This window comes from Salvelinus sp. IW2-2015, linkage group LG14 (assembly GCF_002910315.2).
Source record: "Salvelinus sp. IW2-2015 linkage group LG14, ASM291031v2, whole genome shotgun sequence".
NCBI classification, from domain to species: domain Eukaryota; kingdom Metazoa; phylum Chordata; class Actinopteri; order Salmoniformes; family Salmonidae; genus Salvelinus; species Salvelinus sp. IW2-2015.
This window is the reverse complement of record NC_036854.1, coordinates 37,684,616-37,700,099: the sequence shown is the minus strand read 5'-3', so window position 1 is coordinate 37,700,099 and position 15,484 is coordinate 37,684,616. Positions and strand designations below refer to the sequence as shown.

General features: G+C 41.0%; 1 protein-coding gene across 1 annotated transcript in view; it reads left to right on the top strand.

Moving 5' to 3' along the window:
• Positions 1-6,143: 6,143 nt before the first annotated feature.
• arhgap29a (Rho GTPase activating protein 29a) overlaps positions 6,144-15,484 on the top strand; it is a 92,230-nt gene continuing 82,889 nt past the window's right edge. Inside the window, exons 1-2 of the mRNA XM_070446813.1 lie at positions 6,144-6,308; positions 9,470-9,977. Of these exons, the coding sequence (XP_070302914.1) occupies positions 9,482-9,977 (496 nt within the window). The 5' untranslated portion in view covers positions 6,144-6,308; positions 9,470-9,481. The remainder of the gene's footprint in view (positions 6,309-9,469; positions 9,978-15,484) is intronic.

Here is a 15,484-nt window from a genome sequence, read left to right as displayed (position 1 = left end):
CCTCCTCTCTTCTCTGCCACTCTCTCCCCGCCTCTCTCTTCTCTCCACTCTCTCCCCCGGATCTCTCTCTCTCTCTCCACTCTCTCCCCCGCCTCTCTCTCTCTCCCACTCTCTCCCCCGCCTCTCTCTTCTCTCTCACTCCTCTCCCCTGCCTCTCTCTCTCCACTCTCTCCCCCCGCCTTCTCTTCTCTCCACTCTCTTCCCCCGCCTCTCTCTTCTCTCCACTCTCTCCCCTGCCTCTCTTCTCTTCCACTCTCTCCCCGCCTCTCTTCTCTCCACTCTCTCCCCGCCTCTCTTCTCTCCACTCTCTCCCCGCCTCCTCTCTTCTCTCCACTCTCTTCCCCTGCCTCTCTTCTCTCCACTCTCTCCCCCGCCTCTCTCTTCTCTCCACTCTCTCCCCTGCCTCTCTTCTCTCCACTCTCTCCCCCGCCTCTCTCTTCTCTCTACTCTCTCCCCCACCTCCTCGTTTCTCCACTCTCCATTCTCTCCCCCACCTCTCTCTTCTCTCCACTCTCTCCCTGCCTCTCTCCTCTCCTCTCTCTTTCCCCCGCCGCTCTCTTCTCTCCACTCTCTCCCCTGCCCTCTTCTCTCCACTCTCTCCCCCGCCTCTCTCTTCTCCACTCTCTCCCCTGCCTCTCTTCTCTCCCACTCTCTCCCCCGCCTCTCTCTTCTCTCCACTCTCTCCCCTGCCTCTCTTTCTCTCCACTCTCTCCCCCGCCTCTCTCTTCTCTCTACTCTCTCCCCAACCTCTCTCGTTTCTCCACTCTCCATTCTCTCCCCCAACTCTCTCTTCTCTCCACTCTCTCCCCCGCCTCTCTCTTCTCTCTACTCTCTCCCCAACCTCTCTCGTTTCTCCACTCTCCATTCTCTCCCCCACCTCTCTCTTCTCTCCACTTCTTTCCCCCGCCTCTCTTCTCTCTCCCCCGCCACCTCTCCTCTCTACACTTCTCTCCCCGCCTCTCTCTGCTCTAGCCTCTCTTGGCCAGGGGGATGGGAGGTGCACTCACGCAGTCCAGCAGAACTCAGCCAGGCGGCCACATACACACAAACAGGGAAGTCGCAAAATCAACCCAAAGCCGCTGTGGCAGACTTACAGTGACACTGTATACTCTTTTACCAATAAAAGTTGCTGGAGGGCTCTGAAAACTTTTGAAATCTAGCGACAACTTCGCTATGTTGGCAAAACGGGYTTTAGGGAGGACATCACTGGAAATGGTGCATTGCTGCTCTCTACTGGATGCGAGAAAAAACAAGAGGGGCAATAAACTAAAACTTTTAATCCACTCAAACACCYGAAAACAAAACACAAAACAAAACMAAAAAACTTCAAAATACACTCAGAGCACTTTACACTTTTTCAAACAAGCATTTCAGAGCTGGCTACAATTTMWATTTCATCCCCCTGAMAAGATAGAACAAATATTATGGCTGAACTCAAATGTGCTGGTTGATAWAATACCAGTATTTATGGGAAAGAAGTTTGAAAAGGGTATTTTGTTCTTAAATGATATTGTAAATTAGAATGGTGGAGTTATGTTCTTCATGMAGTTATCACAATTGGCCTGGCAGGGAACTGGTCTGTCTGTACAATATAAAGGATCAAAACTGGCGGRGGAATACAAATAGCATAAATTGGAAAGTATACCAGTTTCATTTGAGGACCAGGATATTGACAACTGTGCCATACAGATTGCAAAATAGTTGGGAAGAGATTTTTGATGTACCGATTCCATGGTACAGGGTATGAGTTGATATATAAAACAACGCAAGATTCAAGACTTCGTGCTTTTCAGCTAAAAATATTATGTAGAATTCTTGCCACCAACAAGATGTTGAATATTTTGGGCATAAAATCATCGAAGCTCTGCAGATTTTGTTGTGAGGATACAGAATCAATAGACCATTTATTTTGGTATTGCCCTCAGGTAGCCTGTTTCTGGTCTCAGGTTCAGGAATGGCTGAAAATGCATAGCATTGATCTAAAATTGACCCTAGAAATAGTACTGTTAGGAGATCTGGAGAGACCGGGTCAGTCAATTACTAATATACTAATACTCTTAGTTAAAGTATTTATCTTCAACTCGCAATCTGTGGATTCTATTCAATTAGATAGATTGAAATTGTATATTAAACATCACAGCATAGTTGAAAGATATGTGTTGCGTAGAAACCCGAAGTGGGTGGCCAGCAGAGATAGATGGGATGGGCTGAGGGAAGCTGAGGGTTGGTATGTGGAATTTGAGACAAGTGGGAGTGGAGTTGCTGTGTGAGAGATAGAATGATGGTCAAAGATAAAAGTAAAAAAAATAAAAATAGTCAAAATAAAACATAATAAAAAGTACATTTGAATGACACTAAGTGGCAGTGTTTTTACAACTAATGCCGGTTTGCCTGAGGCTGATGCCGTGCAGGTGTTTGTACACATACATATGCACACACTCTCATTCAAATAAACACATACAAGAACACACACATACATGTAATAGTGCTAGACATGCACACAAGCATATACAGTTGGCATTGCTGGTATGCTTTTAGTTTTCCTTGATGTCCTTTGTTTTAAATTTATTTATGTATTGTTTTGTTCTTTGCTGTTTTCTTCTGTCTTTCCTTTTTTCTCTTTAGTTCATTCTCTTTGTTGTTGGTTTATTGGGGGGTGGGGAATGGAATTAATTGTTTATTTATTTATCTCCCTGGGGGGGACTGTGGGAGGGGTCTCAAATGGTTGAGGGAAAACTATTGGGGAACTGTGGGGGGAGCTTGGAGGGTTCGGGTTCACGTTTTTTGGCCTGGTGGTAGATCGGTCAACATGCCCTTGAGCAGGGCATTGACCCTGGATGCTTCTGTGTGTCGCTCTGAATGGGAATCTGTTGGATGACTGGTATGATGTCGTTATTGAGCAGCTTYACTACAAGTATATTGTATGTTTCGAATATTCARTAAATTATWWWAAAAWATATWAAAAATTAAATAAAATCCACTCAGAGCTCTACTCAGGTCCAGGGGCCTGAGAGGATGCTGCTGCAGTCAGTCCACCATGCAGCTCCTCACCCATTAYATCCTTCATTCTCAAGAAGCGTTCAGCTGCAGATACAATGATATTGATCTTTCTTGAGTTCTTATCCACTCCTGCAGTGCAGTTTCTCACCATAGCAATAAATKCCCCAAAATGCCCCCTTTTCTTCAAGACAAGGGTACCTGGGTCCTGCACCTAGTGAATGGCACCCACAGCACTGGAATGTGGTGTCTCCATGGCAACAGAAGCACTAGAATATTCTTTAACTTTTCTCGCTGTCTTGGCATAGGAGACAGACACACTGAACAGCTCTTATTCTAGCTATCTCTGCCTCTTTCACCCTTACAGGACATTCAGGGAACTCATGTCCATGCTTCCCACCATAATTGCAACATTCAACGTCATCATCCCATCTTGACATGTGTAGGGAGAGACTCAAAAAACAGTAACAYGTTCTAGCTATCTTCTTTCCAWTGAACATACGCGTCAATCGTCGAGCCCCAACTTCACCAGTCATTTTCATCTTCTCAACCCGGACTTCCACAGAGACTCCAGAAATCACGCCCTTGATTGGTGCCTTTTGTTCTGCCAAGAAGAAATTACACTTCTGGTCACCCTCCCAGATTCCACAGTACCCACCACTTTCTTCACCATGTGCATCTTCATATCCTCGAACTGCACTCCTACTACTTTAACTGTGAAGTAGTTKCGCCATGAGCAGTAGGCTTACTTGACTGCATTTTAACTGTGATTTTAGCTCCCTTTATCTGTCGTTTAGCGACTGTAGCTCATCCAGTATTCTCATCACCTTCATTCTCACTCTCATCTTTGCCTAGCGCCATCAGATTCAAACTCAGTATCTGCTTCCRCCATTCTCCTTCGTGAGCATCGATTAGCATGATGGGTAGTGGCTATACTGTCRATCCCASAAGAGGCGAAGCGAGAGGGTTTACTTCCGTCCAAAATCTGTCCAAGAAAATAAGGGATTTTAGTATGGACACTGCCTCTGATCTGATGAACTTACTAAACACACATGCTTCTTTTGTAAATTATGTCTGAGTGTAGCTAAATAAAAAAAACAAGAAAATGGTGCCGTTTAGTTTGCTTATTAAGGAATTTGAAATTAATGATACTTTTACTTTTAATTTTAATCTTAAGTATATTTTAACAATTACATTTACTTTTGATACTTAAGTATATTTAAAACCAAATATTTTTTTTTACTTTTACTCGAGTAGTATTTTACTGGGTGACTTTTACTTTTACTCAAGTATGACAATTGGGTACTTTTTCCACCACTGGTTGTTCACTTGCGTATCTACCCTTTTATTGGCTAAAATGATCCAACCTGGTGTTGCCTCCTCTCGTCTGCCTTCCATCTTTGAGGACATGTATTTCCATTGTTAGAGCGGTCACTTGATAATATAATAGATCATCTTTGGTAGTGGGGAGGGAACAAATGAGAGCAGTGTGTCATAGCTGACGAGTGAGAGCATAGGTCTGTGGGGTAGAGGGGATAGTTCAAATAACTGACCTTGGCTTAGAAACAGATCAGAATTTCCAGCTCGGCACTATTGTGTAGCCTATCCTAAGTCCCATGGATAGTTACACGACATGAGGATGTTCCAAAGAACAAGCTTCTTCTATAGAAATAGGTCCTGCGTAGTAGAAAGCAAATGATTCAGTCAACATTCCTATGGGTCCTAGACTATGGCGACATCATCCAAATGAACACAGGTGCCACTTYATTAAAGCCGTTAGATGCAGTTTATCATAGCGCACTGCGCTTTATTACGGGAGACAATTTAGTACTCATCACTGCATTCTCTACCAGACAGTTGGTTGGCCCTCTTTAATGTCATGTAGGTTGATACATTGCTATGTTTTCATTTATAAAGCCATTTTACAAAAAGTCTCACTGTACCTAACATCATTACTAAACTGTAGACATACGAGTTACCACACCCGGTCTCAGGGATGGCTAACTCTGGACATTTCTTTGGTCTCTACTGATTTAGGTAAATCAGCTTTTAGTTTTCTTGCACCTTATTTGTGCAACAATCTTCAAAATATTCTGGTGTCTGTAGGGCAATTCAGCAAGCTGACTGAGGACCTTATTACTGATGAATGGGTTTATGTTATGACCATGTTTTTCTTTCTGCTTGCATCTTGTAKTTATATTTTGATTTGTGTWTTTTCTGTCATTTATGTAATTCAGGGCTCGTCTGTAAGAGACATTGGTCTCAGTCTGACTCCCTGATAAAATAAAGGTAAAATAAAAATATATTATCCAGTCAGCGATATGTACAGTAGACTAACTTTAAACTGTAATAAACAGTATTAACATATTACCCACGTGTGTGATCTTGTATATACCTTTAAATGTGGAAGATGTCTAATAGTAGGAATATCATGTTTCAAAACGCTGACAACATAAACGAACAGCAAACATTTGCAGTCTGAGTTTGGCACCAACATCAGGGGATAGGAATRGAGTGGATCCAAATTCGAATATGGTATGAATCTTGTTATTCTGACTGTATGAGTGCAGTGCGTCAGCACACTACTACCACTGGGTGGATTAAAGGGCTATGGARTTGATTGGGTCCAAAAAAACTCTACCAATCTTTTAAATGTTTCTTCTGCTCACAAGGTGGCATTCCCAGCCACTGAGTAGGTAGAAATACTGACAAGGCCAAGACCATACTSTTATACATATTGTAGCCTAGTCTTCTTCAATTCTTATTTTAGCTGATAGGGATGGACATTAAATGTAGCCAAATAATACAACCATTTTACTGTAGCCCTGCAGCATTTAACTGAATAACGCACATAACCATACAGGCCTATTACAGTGTATAGGCCTCACATGTTCGTTTTTATTGGGGGAAATTAAACAATGCATCTATCTCCCTCCAAGCCTATTGTTCAGTTTGAGTGAGACGATACCAATATTGAACATAGACCCGAAAGATTACAGGTTGAGTACAGGACGCATCAAAATATTGGACACCTGTTGTTACGGGCAGGGGACCCAAAGCTCTTCGTTACAAGACGCCTAGAACAACCAATCACAAGTTAGCCTACCTACTATGTCACGTGAGACGAGGAGGAGGAAATTCGTGCCTGAGAGTGAGCTGAGCGGCGGCGATCCCAAAATTCCAATTTCGGAAACTGTTGTAGATGGTCATTCACAGATGTTTAGGAAAGAAAGACATAACCTATAACTGGATTCTGTAATCTACGATAGCGGGGATTTTTGAAGGTGCAATGTTTCAGGACTGTACAGCAGGTGAGTGGGTTGCTGCATTTGATGAAAGACTGTTCTATGTGGCGGCTATCATTTTTTGATTGAGTGAACCATTGCATCCATATAGGCACCTAGAGAGGTGAAGAAGATTAGTACTTCTATACGGAGAAAACGTTGTTATTTTGGTTAGATATTGAGCAAAATACAAAGAACAAAACAGAATAAAATGCGTGTAATCTCAGCAATGGAATGACTTTTGGCCAGTGCTGGGGAGTAGTGAACTACAGTGCAACTAGTAATTTAACTAACGTTACATTTTGCTGTAGCTTCGTGGTAGTTTAACTAAATTCTAATCTTGGTAGTGTTTTCAGTAGTTAACGTTAATAGTTTTTGTGTGTGCCATGTAACAGTGTAGCTAACTGCTGGAACGACATAGTACTTTTTTTTGCAAAAAGAAGAGAAAATATGGTTTAAGTAGGCAATAATGTCCTTTCTTTTTCAGCATCAGACCTGGATGTAGGCCTATGAACTACTTTTTCAAAGTAACTTTTGTAACGTAAAGTTTACATTTTAAATTTAAATTTAGTTTAGCTTAACTTCTTCCAGTGTGAAGTAATTGGTAGTTTGGTCCACTATATTTACAGAATAGCTTCCACGATATTGCTTTTGGCTACAAGGTGCAGAAACTTCTGAATTTCTTAGCTAGGCCAGATAATTTGGATGAAAGATACAGGGGTAATGTTACGAGAAAGTGTGTAAAATGTTGTCCACTTATAATTATGAGAAAAGTGTGTATAATACATACAAACGTGTTCATAATACTGCAATAACACATACAAATTCAATACAATACTCCCTTAACTATAATGTATCAATTTAGCTGTTATTTATTTATAAACAAACTGTATAATCCTAATGTTGTCATTTAACAGGTATTACAGTGTTTGAAAGAAAAGTGTGATATCAACGTTTTCAAAATAAATGTTATCCTGCATATTTAATGATAATTATTCTAACTTTATTAGATTGTCTAGTTTGCATGTGTTAATATGAACAAAACACTTTTACTTAGTTATATGATAATCTATATGCTGTTTTCTTTCTTGATAAATAACATACTGATTTGGGATATGTAAAGTCTAATAATAATGGCTCCCAATGTTTAGGCTAAACTAAATCTAAACAAAGTCTAGGTCGATTTAGGTTAATCCAGTAGGGTAAGCACCGGGGTCTTTCTATCCAACATGTGGTGGTCACAGTGGGATATGGAGATGACCAGTAAATGGTCCCTAATGGGAATCCTACTACAAGCTGTGCCCCATACCTCCCGGTTGGTTTAGTCTTTAACTCCAGAGAGTGATTCAGTAATTTACAGATTCTTTACAAATGAGTTATACTGTAGGCTAATCATTGAAAAAACTGATTTATGAAACTGAATAGAAATGTTCTATTTAAATCCAATGTGGTCATGTCAGGTGGTTATGTGCATGTTTGTGTGCGTGTGTGTTCTCTCTGGTCTCCTGTAAAGTTAATGTTTGGTAAAGAAGGGGCCCCAATAAGCCACCACCAYGGTAGTGAGATGTGATGTTGAGATGATGATAGGGAGTGCTGCTAGCTAGGCCTGCATTCATTTGTCTTCCCATTTTTCTCCAACCTAATATAAGAGGGCCACTCTAGCACTCATTATGCCTCCGATCCCCAGTGAGACTCAGTGAGACAGACAAGGCCTCTGAAAGAGCCTGGTTGCCTTGTTACCGAGCACATTCTCTCAAAATATACTGAATAAAAATACAAACGCAACATGCAACAATTTTAAAKATTTTGCTGACGTACAGTTCATATGAGGAAATCATTCAACTGAAATAAATACATTAGGCCCTAATCTATGGATTTCACATGACTGGGAATACAGATGAGCATCTGTTGGTCACAGATACCTTRAAACAAAAGGTAGGGGCATGGATCAGAAAACCAGGCAGTATCTGGTGTGACCACCATGCCTCATGCGGCGTGACACATCTCCTTCGCATAGAGTTGATCAGGCTGTTGATTGTGGCCTGTGGAATKTTTTCCCACTACTCTTCAATGGCTGTGCAAAGTTGCTGGATATTGGCGGAAACTGRAATACGCTGTCAKACACGTCAATCCAGAGCATCCCAAACATGCTCAATGGGTGACATGTCTGGTGAGTATGCAGGCCATGGAAGAACTCGGACATGTTCAGCTTCCAGGAATCGTGTACAGTTCCTTGCGACATGGGGCTGTGCATTATCATGCTGAAACATGAGGTGTTGGTGGCGGATGAATGGCATGACAATGRGCCYCAGGATCTCGTCACGGTATCTCTGTGCATTCAAATTACCAGTGATAAAATGCAATTGTGTTTGTTGTCCGTAGCGTATGGCTGCCCATAYCATAACCCCACCTCCACCATTGGGCACTCTGTTCACAACGTTGACATCAGCAAACCGCTCGCCCACACAATGCCATACACATACGTGGTCTGCGGTTGTGAGGCAGGTTTGAGGTACTGCCAAATTCTCTAAAATTACGTCGGAAGCGGCTTATGGTAGAGAAATGAACATTAAAYTATCTGGCAACAGCTCTGGTGTACATTCCTGCAGTCAGCATGACAATTGCAGGCAACCTCAAAACTTGAGACATCTGTGGCATTGTGTTGTGTGACAAAACTGCACATTTTAGTGTGTCCTTTTATTGTCCCAAGCACAAGGTGCACCTGTGTAATGATCATGCTGTTTAATCAGCTTCTTGATATACCACACCTGTCAGGTGGATGGATTATCTTGGCAAAAGAGAAAAGCTCACCAAAAGGGATGTAAACAATTTGGTGCACAACATTTTAGAGAAATAAGCTTTTTGTGCATATGGAACATTTCTGTGATCTTTCATTTCAGCTCATGAAACATGGGACCAACACTTTACATGTTGCGTTTATATTTTTGTTCAGTGTAGCTCCAGTATTATGGCCCCTTTTAGTGTTACATCAGTGGACTCTTCAGTTTTACAAATGMAACATTGACACATCTCTGAAAGACATGTCCCTCTTTCTTTTTTTAGGTTCTAGATAGCACTTTTGTTTTCTATGAGTGTAGACATTGGATGCTATTCATGAATCATGATCCTTCCTCTTCTTTTAGCCAGAGGTCATGTCTTTCTAAACACATATCTCTCTCCCTGCACAGGATCATCCATCCATGGTCTGGAGCAGTGTGGGATCTGAACAATACAGAGCAGAGAGCCAGGCAGGACTACAGGTGCAAGGCAAGGGGGCTACGAAGGCTACCAGGCCTGGACAGGAGTGCATACTGGCTGCGGTTGGGATGTTGAGGCAGAGCAGTGGTGGAGGCAGCAGTAGTGGTGGTAGTGGTGGTGGAGGTGGTACCAGCGGAGGGAACAAACGATTGCTGGGCATCTCACGCACCTCCAACTCCCACTTCTTCCCGTTGTCCCCTGGCACGGGCATGGGCACTAGTACGGGCACCACGGCGAGTACCGGATCAGGGACTTGGGGGACGGGCGGCAGAGGAGCCAAGAGCAGCTCCCTGAGCTCCGTCAGCTCTGGATTGGACAGTGTGGATGCTGCTGCCCCTGTCGGCACCACCGACCCAGACTACATCATGCAGCTGGTCAACGACGTGCGCAAGTTTGCCGACGTCTTACTTCACCTCAAGGAAGCTTTTCACTCCAAAGGTGAGTTCAGAGTTTGGACTAGAGAAGCAAAATGATCATTGGGATGATAGTGAATGGTTACAATGCTTGCCTGAATGTGGATGTATCCCCTGGTGTATCGTGGGATATGTAGTGTAATGGAACTCCCGGTTTAGCTTAGGTGTCAGTCAAAGGCAGTGTACACAATTTGCTCCAGTCCACCTGTTTCTGTTCTGTCCTGGCCTGTCCTTGGCTGTGCGGTCACTGACCCTTTTTTTATCTCTCTCTCTCTCTCTCTCTCTCTCTCTCTCTCTCTCTCTCTCAAAGGCCTCATTTTAGTCTTTAACCCATGTATTAGAGGTGAGTGTTTGCAATGAATTTAACCTTAATCCTTATCCTAACCCGTATTCTAAACCTAACCGTAACCTTAGCAAGCTGTTGCTTATCAACAGATAGTTTCTTGATAGTATGATAGTCCATCTACAGATGGACTATCCGGACTATCCAAATAAAATGTGGCCAAAACTTTTAAAGCTGCTGCTTTTGTCACTCACTAACATGATTTAATGTGACCTTTACGTAGAAAAATGTGATCAATTTCCTTATAAACCCTGTAAAACAACACATTTCACTGCATTTTATATACAGTGCCCTCTGTAAATATTGGGATACTCTGAAAGTTTGGATTTGAAATCAAACTACGATGTTAAAGTGCAGACGGCCACCTAATTTGAGGGTTTTTTCAACCATATCGGGGACCGTTTGAAATTACAGTACTTTTTTACATAGTCCCCCTATTTTAGGGGAAGCAAAGTATTCGGACAAATTGCACTATATATATTAAAGTAGTAAAAGTGAAGTATTTGGTCCTAATGTTAGCACCAATGACTGCATTCAAGCGTGTCACTCTACAATTTGTTGGATGCATTTGCTCTTGTTTTGTTGTGTTTAGATTATAATTGTGCCAATGAAATGAATGGTAAATAATGTATTGTGTCATTTTGGATCACTTTTATTGTAAATAAGAATATTAATATGTTTTCTAAACATTCCTAACATTAATGTCGGATGCTTAACCATGATTACAGATCATCCTGAATGAATCGGTGAATAAGATGGAGTGTGAGAACGTTACAGGACACACAAATAGCATACCCCAAGTCCATGCAGCTAACCTCTCACCATTACAATAACAGGGGGTTAGCATTTTCAAATCAAATCGAACTGATGTTGCTCCACATGCACCAGAATACAACACCTTACCGTGAAATGCTTACTTACAAGCCCTTCTTATGGCTTGCAATCCCCGTTAACGGATCGAATATGACAACAGCCAGTGAAAGTGCTGGGCGCACAATATCAAACAACAGGAAATCTCATAATTATAATTCCTCAAACATACATGTATCTCATTACCATTTTAAAGGGTTTAATCTTGTTGCTTAATCCCATCAAAGTGTCCGATTCAAATTAGGCTTTTCAGCAAAAGCACCACAAACGATTATGTTAGCGTCAACCACACAACTCAAAGAAAAATTCCTGCAATTTTTCCAGGCCAGAGAGAGATCACAAAAAAGTCAGAAATAGAGATAAAATTAATCACCTAACCTTTGATGATCTTCATCAGATGACACTCATAGGACTTCATATTACACAATACATATATGTCTTGTTCGATTAAGTTCATATTTATATCCAAAAACCTCCGTTTACATTGGCGCCATGTTCAGAAGGGCCTCCAAAATATCCAGAGAAATTGCAGAGAGCCACGTCAAATAACAGAAATACTCATCATAAACTTTGATGAAAGATACATGTTGTACATAGAATTAAAGATACACTTGTTCTTAATGCAACCGCTGTGTCAGATTTCAAAAAGCTTTACAGCAAAACACAATATTCAATAATCTGAAAACAGCATTCAGCCACAAAAGCAATCCATACAGTTACCCGCCCAAATTGTGCAGTCAACAAAACTCATAAAAAGCATTATAAATCTTCACTTACCTTTGCTGATCTTCGTCGGAATGCACTCCCAGGACTCCCACTTCCACAAGAAATGTTCGTTTTTTTCGGTAATGTCCATCATTTATGTCCAAATAGCTATTTTTGTCGCGTGTTTAGTATACAAATCCAACGTCAGGGAAGCGCGTTCACTAAAACCTGACGATTTGTAAGTCGCTCTGGATAAGAGCGTCTGCTAAATGACTTAAATGTAAATGTAAATGAAATGTCCAAAAGTTCCGTAACAGTCCGTATAAACATGTCAAACGATGTATTGAATCAACCTTTAGAATGTTTTTAACAAATCTTGAATAACGTTCCAACCGTAGAATTACATTGACTTCAGATGAGTGATGGAACGGAGCTCCCTCTCATGTGAACGCGCATGGTCAAAGAATGGTCACCTCATGGCAGACCTGACTAATTCTCCTCTCATCCGGCCCCCCTTCACAGTAGAGTCATCAGACAAAGTTCTACAGACTGTTGACATCTAGTGGAAGCCGTAGGAAGTGAAAACTCATCCATATCTCGCTGTGATTTCAATAGGAGCTTGGTTGAAATTCTACCAGCCTCAGAATTTCCACTTCCTGTTTGGATTTCTTCTCAGGTTTTTGCCTGCCATATGAGTTTTGTTATACTCACAGACATAATTCAAACAGTTTKAGAAACTTCAGAGTGTTTTCTATCCAATACTAATAATATGCATATATTAGCAACTATGACTGAGGAGCAGGCCGTTTACTCTGGGCACCTCTGTGCACCTCATCCAAGCTACTCAATACTGCCCCTGCAGCCATAAGAAGTTAAGTTGTAAGTTAAGGGGGGTATGATATTTGTGCTTTCTYACTCATCATTATTCACGATTAATTCAGCATTATCTGTAGTAAGGGTTAGAGGTCGACCGATTAATCGGAATGGCCGATTAAAGTTTTCATAACAATCGGAAATCGGTATTTTTGGACACCGATTTTTGCACCTTTATTTATCCTTTATTTAACTCGGCAAGTCAGTTAAGAACACATTCTTATTTTCAATGACGGCCTAGGAACGGTGGGTTAACTGCCTTGTTCAGGGGCAGAATGACAGATTTTTACCATGTCAGCTCGGGGATTCAGTCTTGCAACCTTACAGTTAACTAGTCCAACGCTCTAACCACCTGATTACATTGCACTCCACGAGGAGACTGCCTGTTACGCAAATGCAGTAAGAAGCCAAGGTAAGTTGCTAGCTAGCATTAAACTTATCTTATAAAAAACAATCAATCAATCATAATCACTAGTTAACTATACATGGTTGATGATATTACTAGTTTATCTAGCGTGTCCTGCGTTGCATATAATCGATGCGGTGCGTATTCGCGAAAAAGGACTGTCTTGCTCCAATGTGTACCTAACCATAAACATCAATGCCTTTCTTAAAGGGTAGTCACAAGTATATATTTTTAAACCTGCATATTTAGTTAACTTCTCTGTGCTATGGATCTTTTACGGATCACTTTCCTAAACAACGCTAGAATTGCAGGGCGACAAATGCATAAATATTACTACAATATTTATAATCATGCAATCACAAGTGAACTATACAAAACACAGCTTAGCTTGTTGTTAACTCACCTATCGTGTAGAATTTTGAAATATACTTTACAGCGAAGAAATCCAAGCTTTTTGTGGAGTAGCTTTCAACTGCTACAATGCTAGCCCAAATTAGAATGGTCCGAAAGTCAGAAAAGCAATGAAATTATCGCTTACCTTTGACAATCTTCGATGTTTCCACTCACGAGACTCCAGTTACCAACAAATGTTATTTTTGTTCGATAAATATTATTTATCACAAAAAACACATTTGGTTGGCATTATGTTAGAAATCAAGCGTGTTCTGTTCGACAAATTCCAAAAGGTATCCATAATTGTCGTAGGAAACATGTAAATGTTTTTTATAATCATCTCAAGGTTGTTTTTAAAACATAATAGATAATATTTAAACCGTCATAACCTATTCATAAGAGACAAACGGAAAATGGGGAGCTCCTCTCGCGCGAGCAGGAAATCCTTTTGAAAAATCTCATTCATTATTCAAATAAAAGCCTGAAAACTATGTTAAAGCCTGTCAAGCCCGAGGAAGCCATTGGAAAGGAATCTGGTTGATACCCTTTAATGGAGGATAGGCGGGCCAGGAATACAGATTTTATTTATTTATCACTTCCGGTTACATTTTCTCAGGTTTTTTGCTGCAGAATAAGTATTGTTATACTCACAGACAATGTTTTGACAGTTTTGGAAACTTTAGAGTGTTTTTCTACCTAATTGTAAATTATGCATATTCTACGATTGGGCAGAGAAAATGTCCGTTTACATTGGGCACGTTATTTAAAAATATATACATAATAATTCAGACCCCTAGGGCTAAGAGGTTAATATTGCCTGCTAACCTGGTCGTTGCGAATCTGTGAAGACTATTTCTTCCTAAAAAGACAGCCATTCGCAAACGGGGGATGATTTAACAAAAGCGCATTTGCGAAAAAAGCACAATCGTTGCACGCTGTATAACCATAAAAATACATGCTTTCTTAAAATAATTCACAGAAGTATAATTTTTAACCCTGCATATTTTGCTAAAAGAAATCCAGGTTAGCAGGCAATATTAACCAGGTGAAATTGTGTCACTTCTCTTGCGTTCATTGCACCGCAGAGTTAGTGTATATGCAATAGTTTGGGCCGCTAATTTGAGAATTTTACGTAATTATGACATAACTTGAAGGTTGTGCAATGTAACAGGAATATTTAGACTTATGGATGCCACTGTTAGATAAAATACAGAACGGTTCGTTTTCACTGAAAGAATAAATGTCTTGTTTTCGAGATGATAGTTTCCGGATTCGACCAATATTAATGACCTAAGGCTCGTATTTCTGTGTGTATTAGGTTATAATTAAGTCTATGATTTGATAGAGCAGTCTGACTGAGCGATGTTAGTTTCACGGCCGTTTAAAGAAGAGGACCAAGGTGCAGCGTGGTGAGCGTACATTTTCTTTATTAATAAAATGAGCCGAACAAAACAATAAACACTACAAAAACAAACCGTGAAGCTAAAGGCTATGTGCCTAAACAAAGTCAACACAAGTCAACAGCAAAGTATGGTTCTAATCAGAGAGACAACGATAGACAGCTGTAATGATTGAGAACCTACCCGGCCAAAACATAGAATACAAAACATAGAACAATAGAATACCCACTTAACTCACGCCCTGACCAAAACCAAAATAGAGACATTAAAAGGATCTCTAAGGTCAGGGCGTGACAGGTAGGCCACAGAGGCTTGTAGCATTCATTCAAACAGCACTTTAGTGCGTTTTCAGCAGCTCGTCGCTGTTGCTTCAAGCATTGAGCTGTTTATGATTCAAGCCTATCAACTCGAGATTAGGCTGGTGTAACCGATGTGAAATGGCTAGCTAGTTAGTGGGGTGCGCGCTAATAGCGTTTCAAACGTCACTCCTCTGAGACTTGGAGTGGTTGTCTCCTTGCGCTGCAACGGCCAAGGCTTTTGTG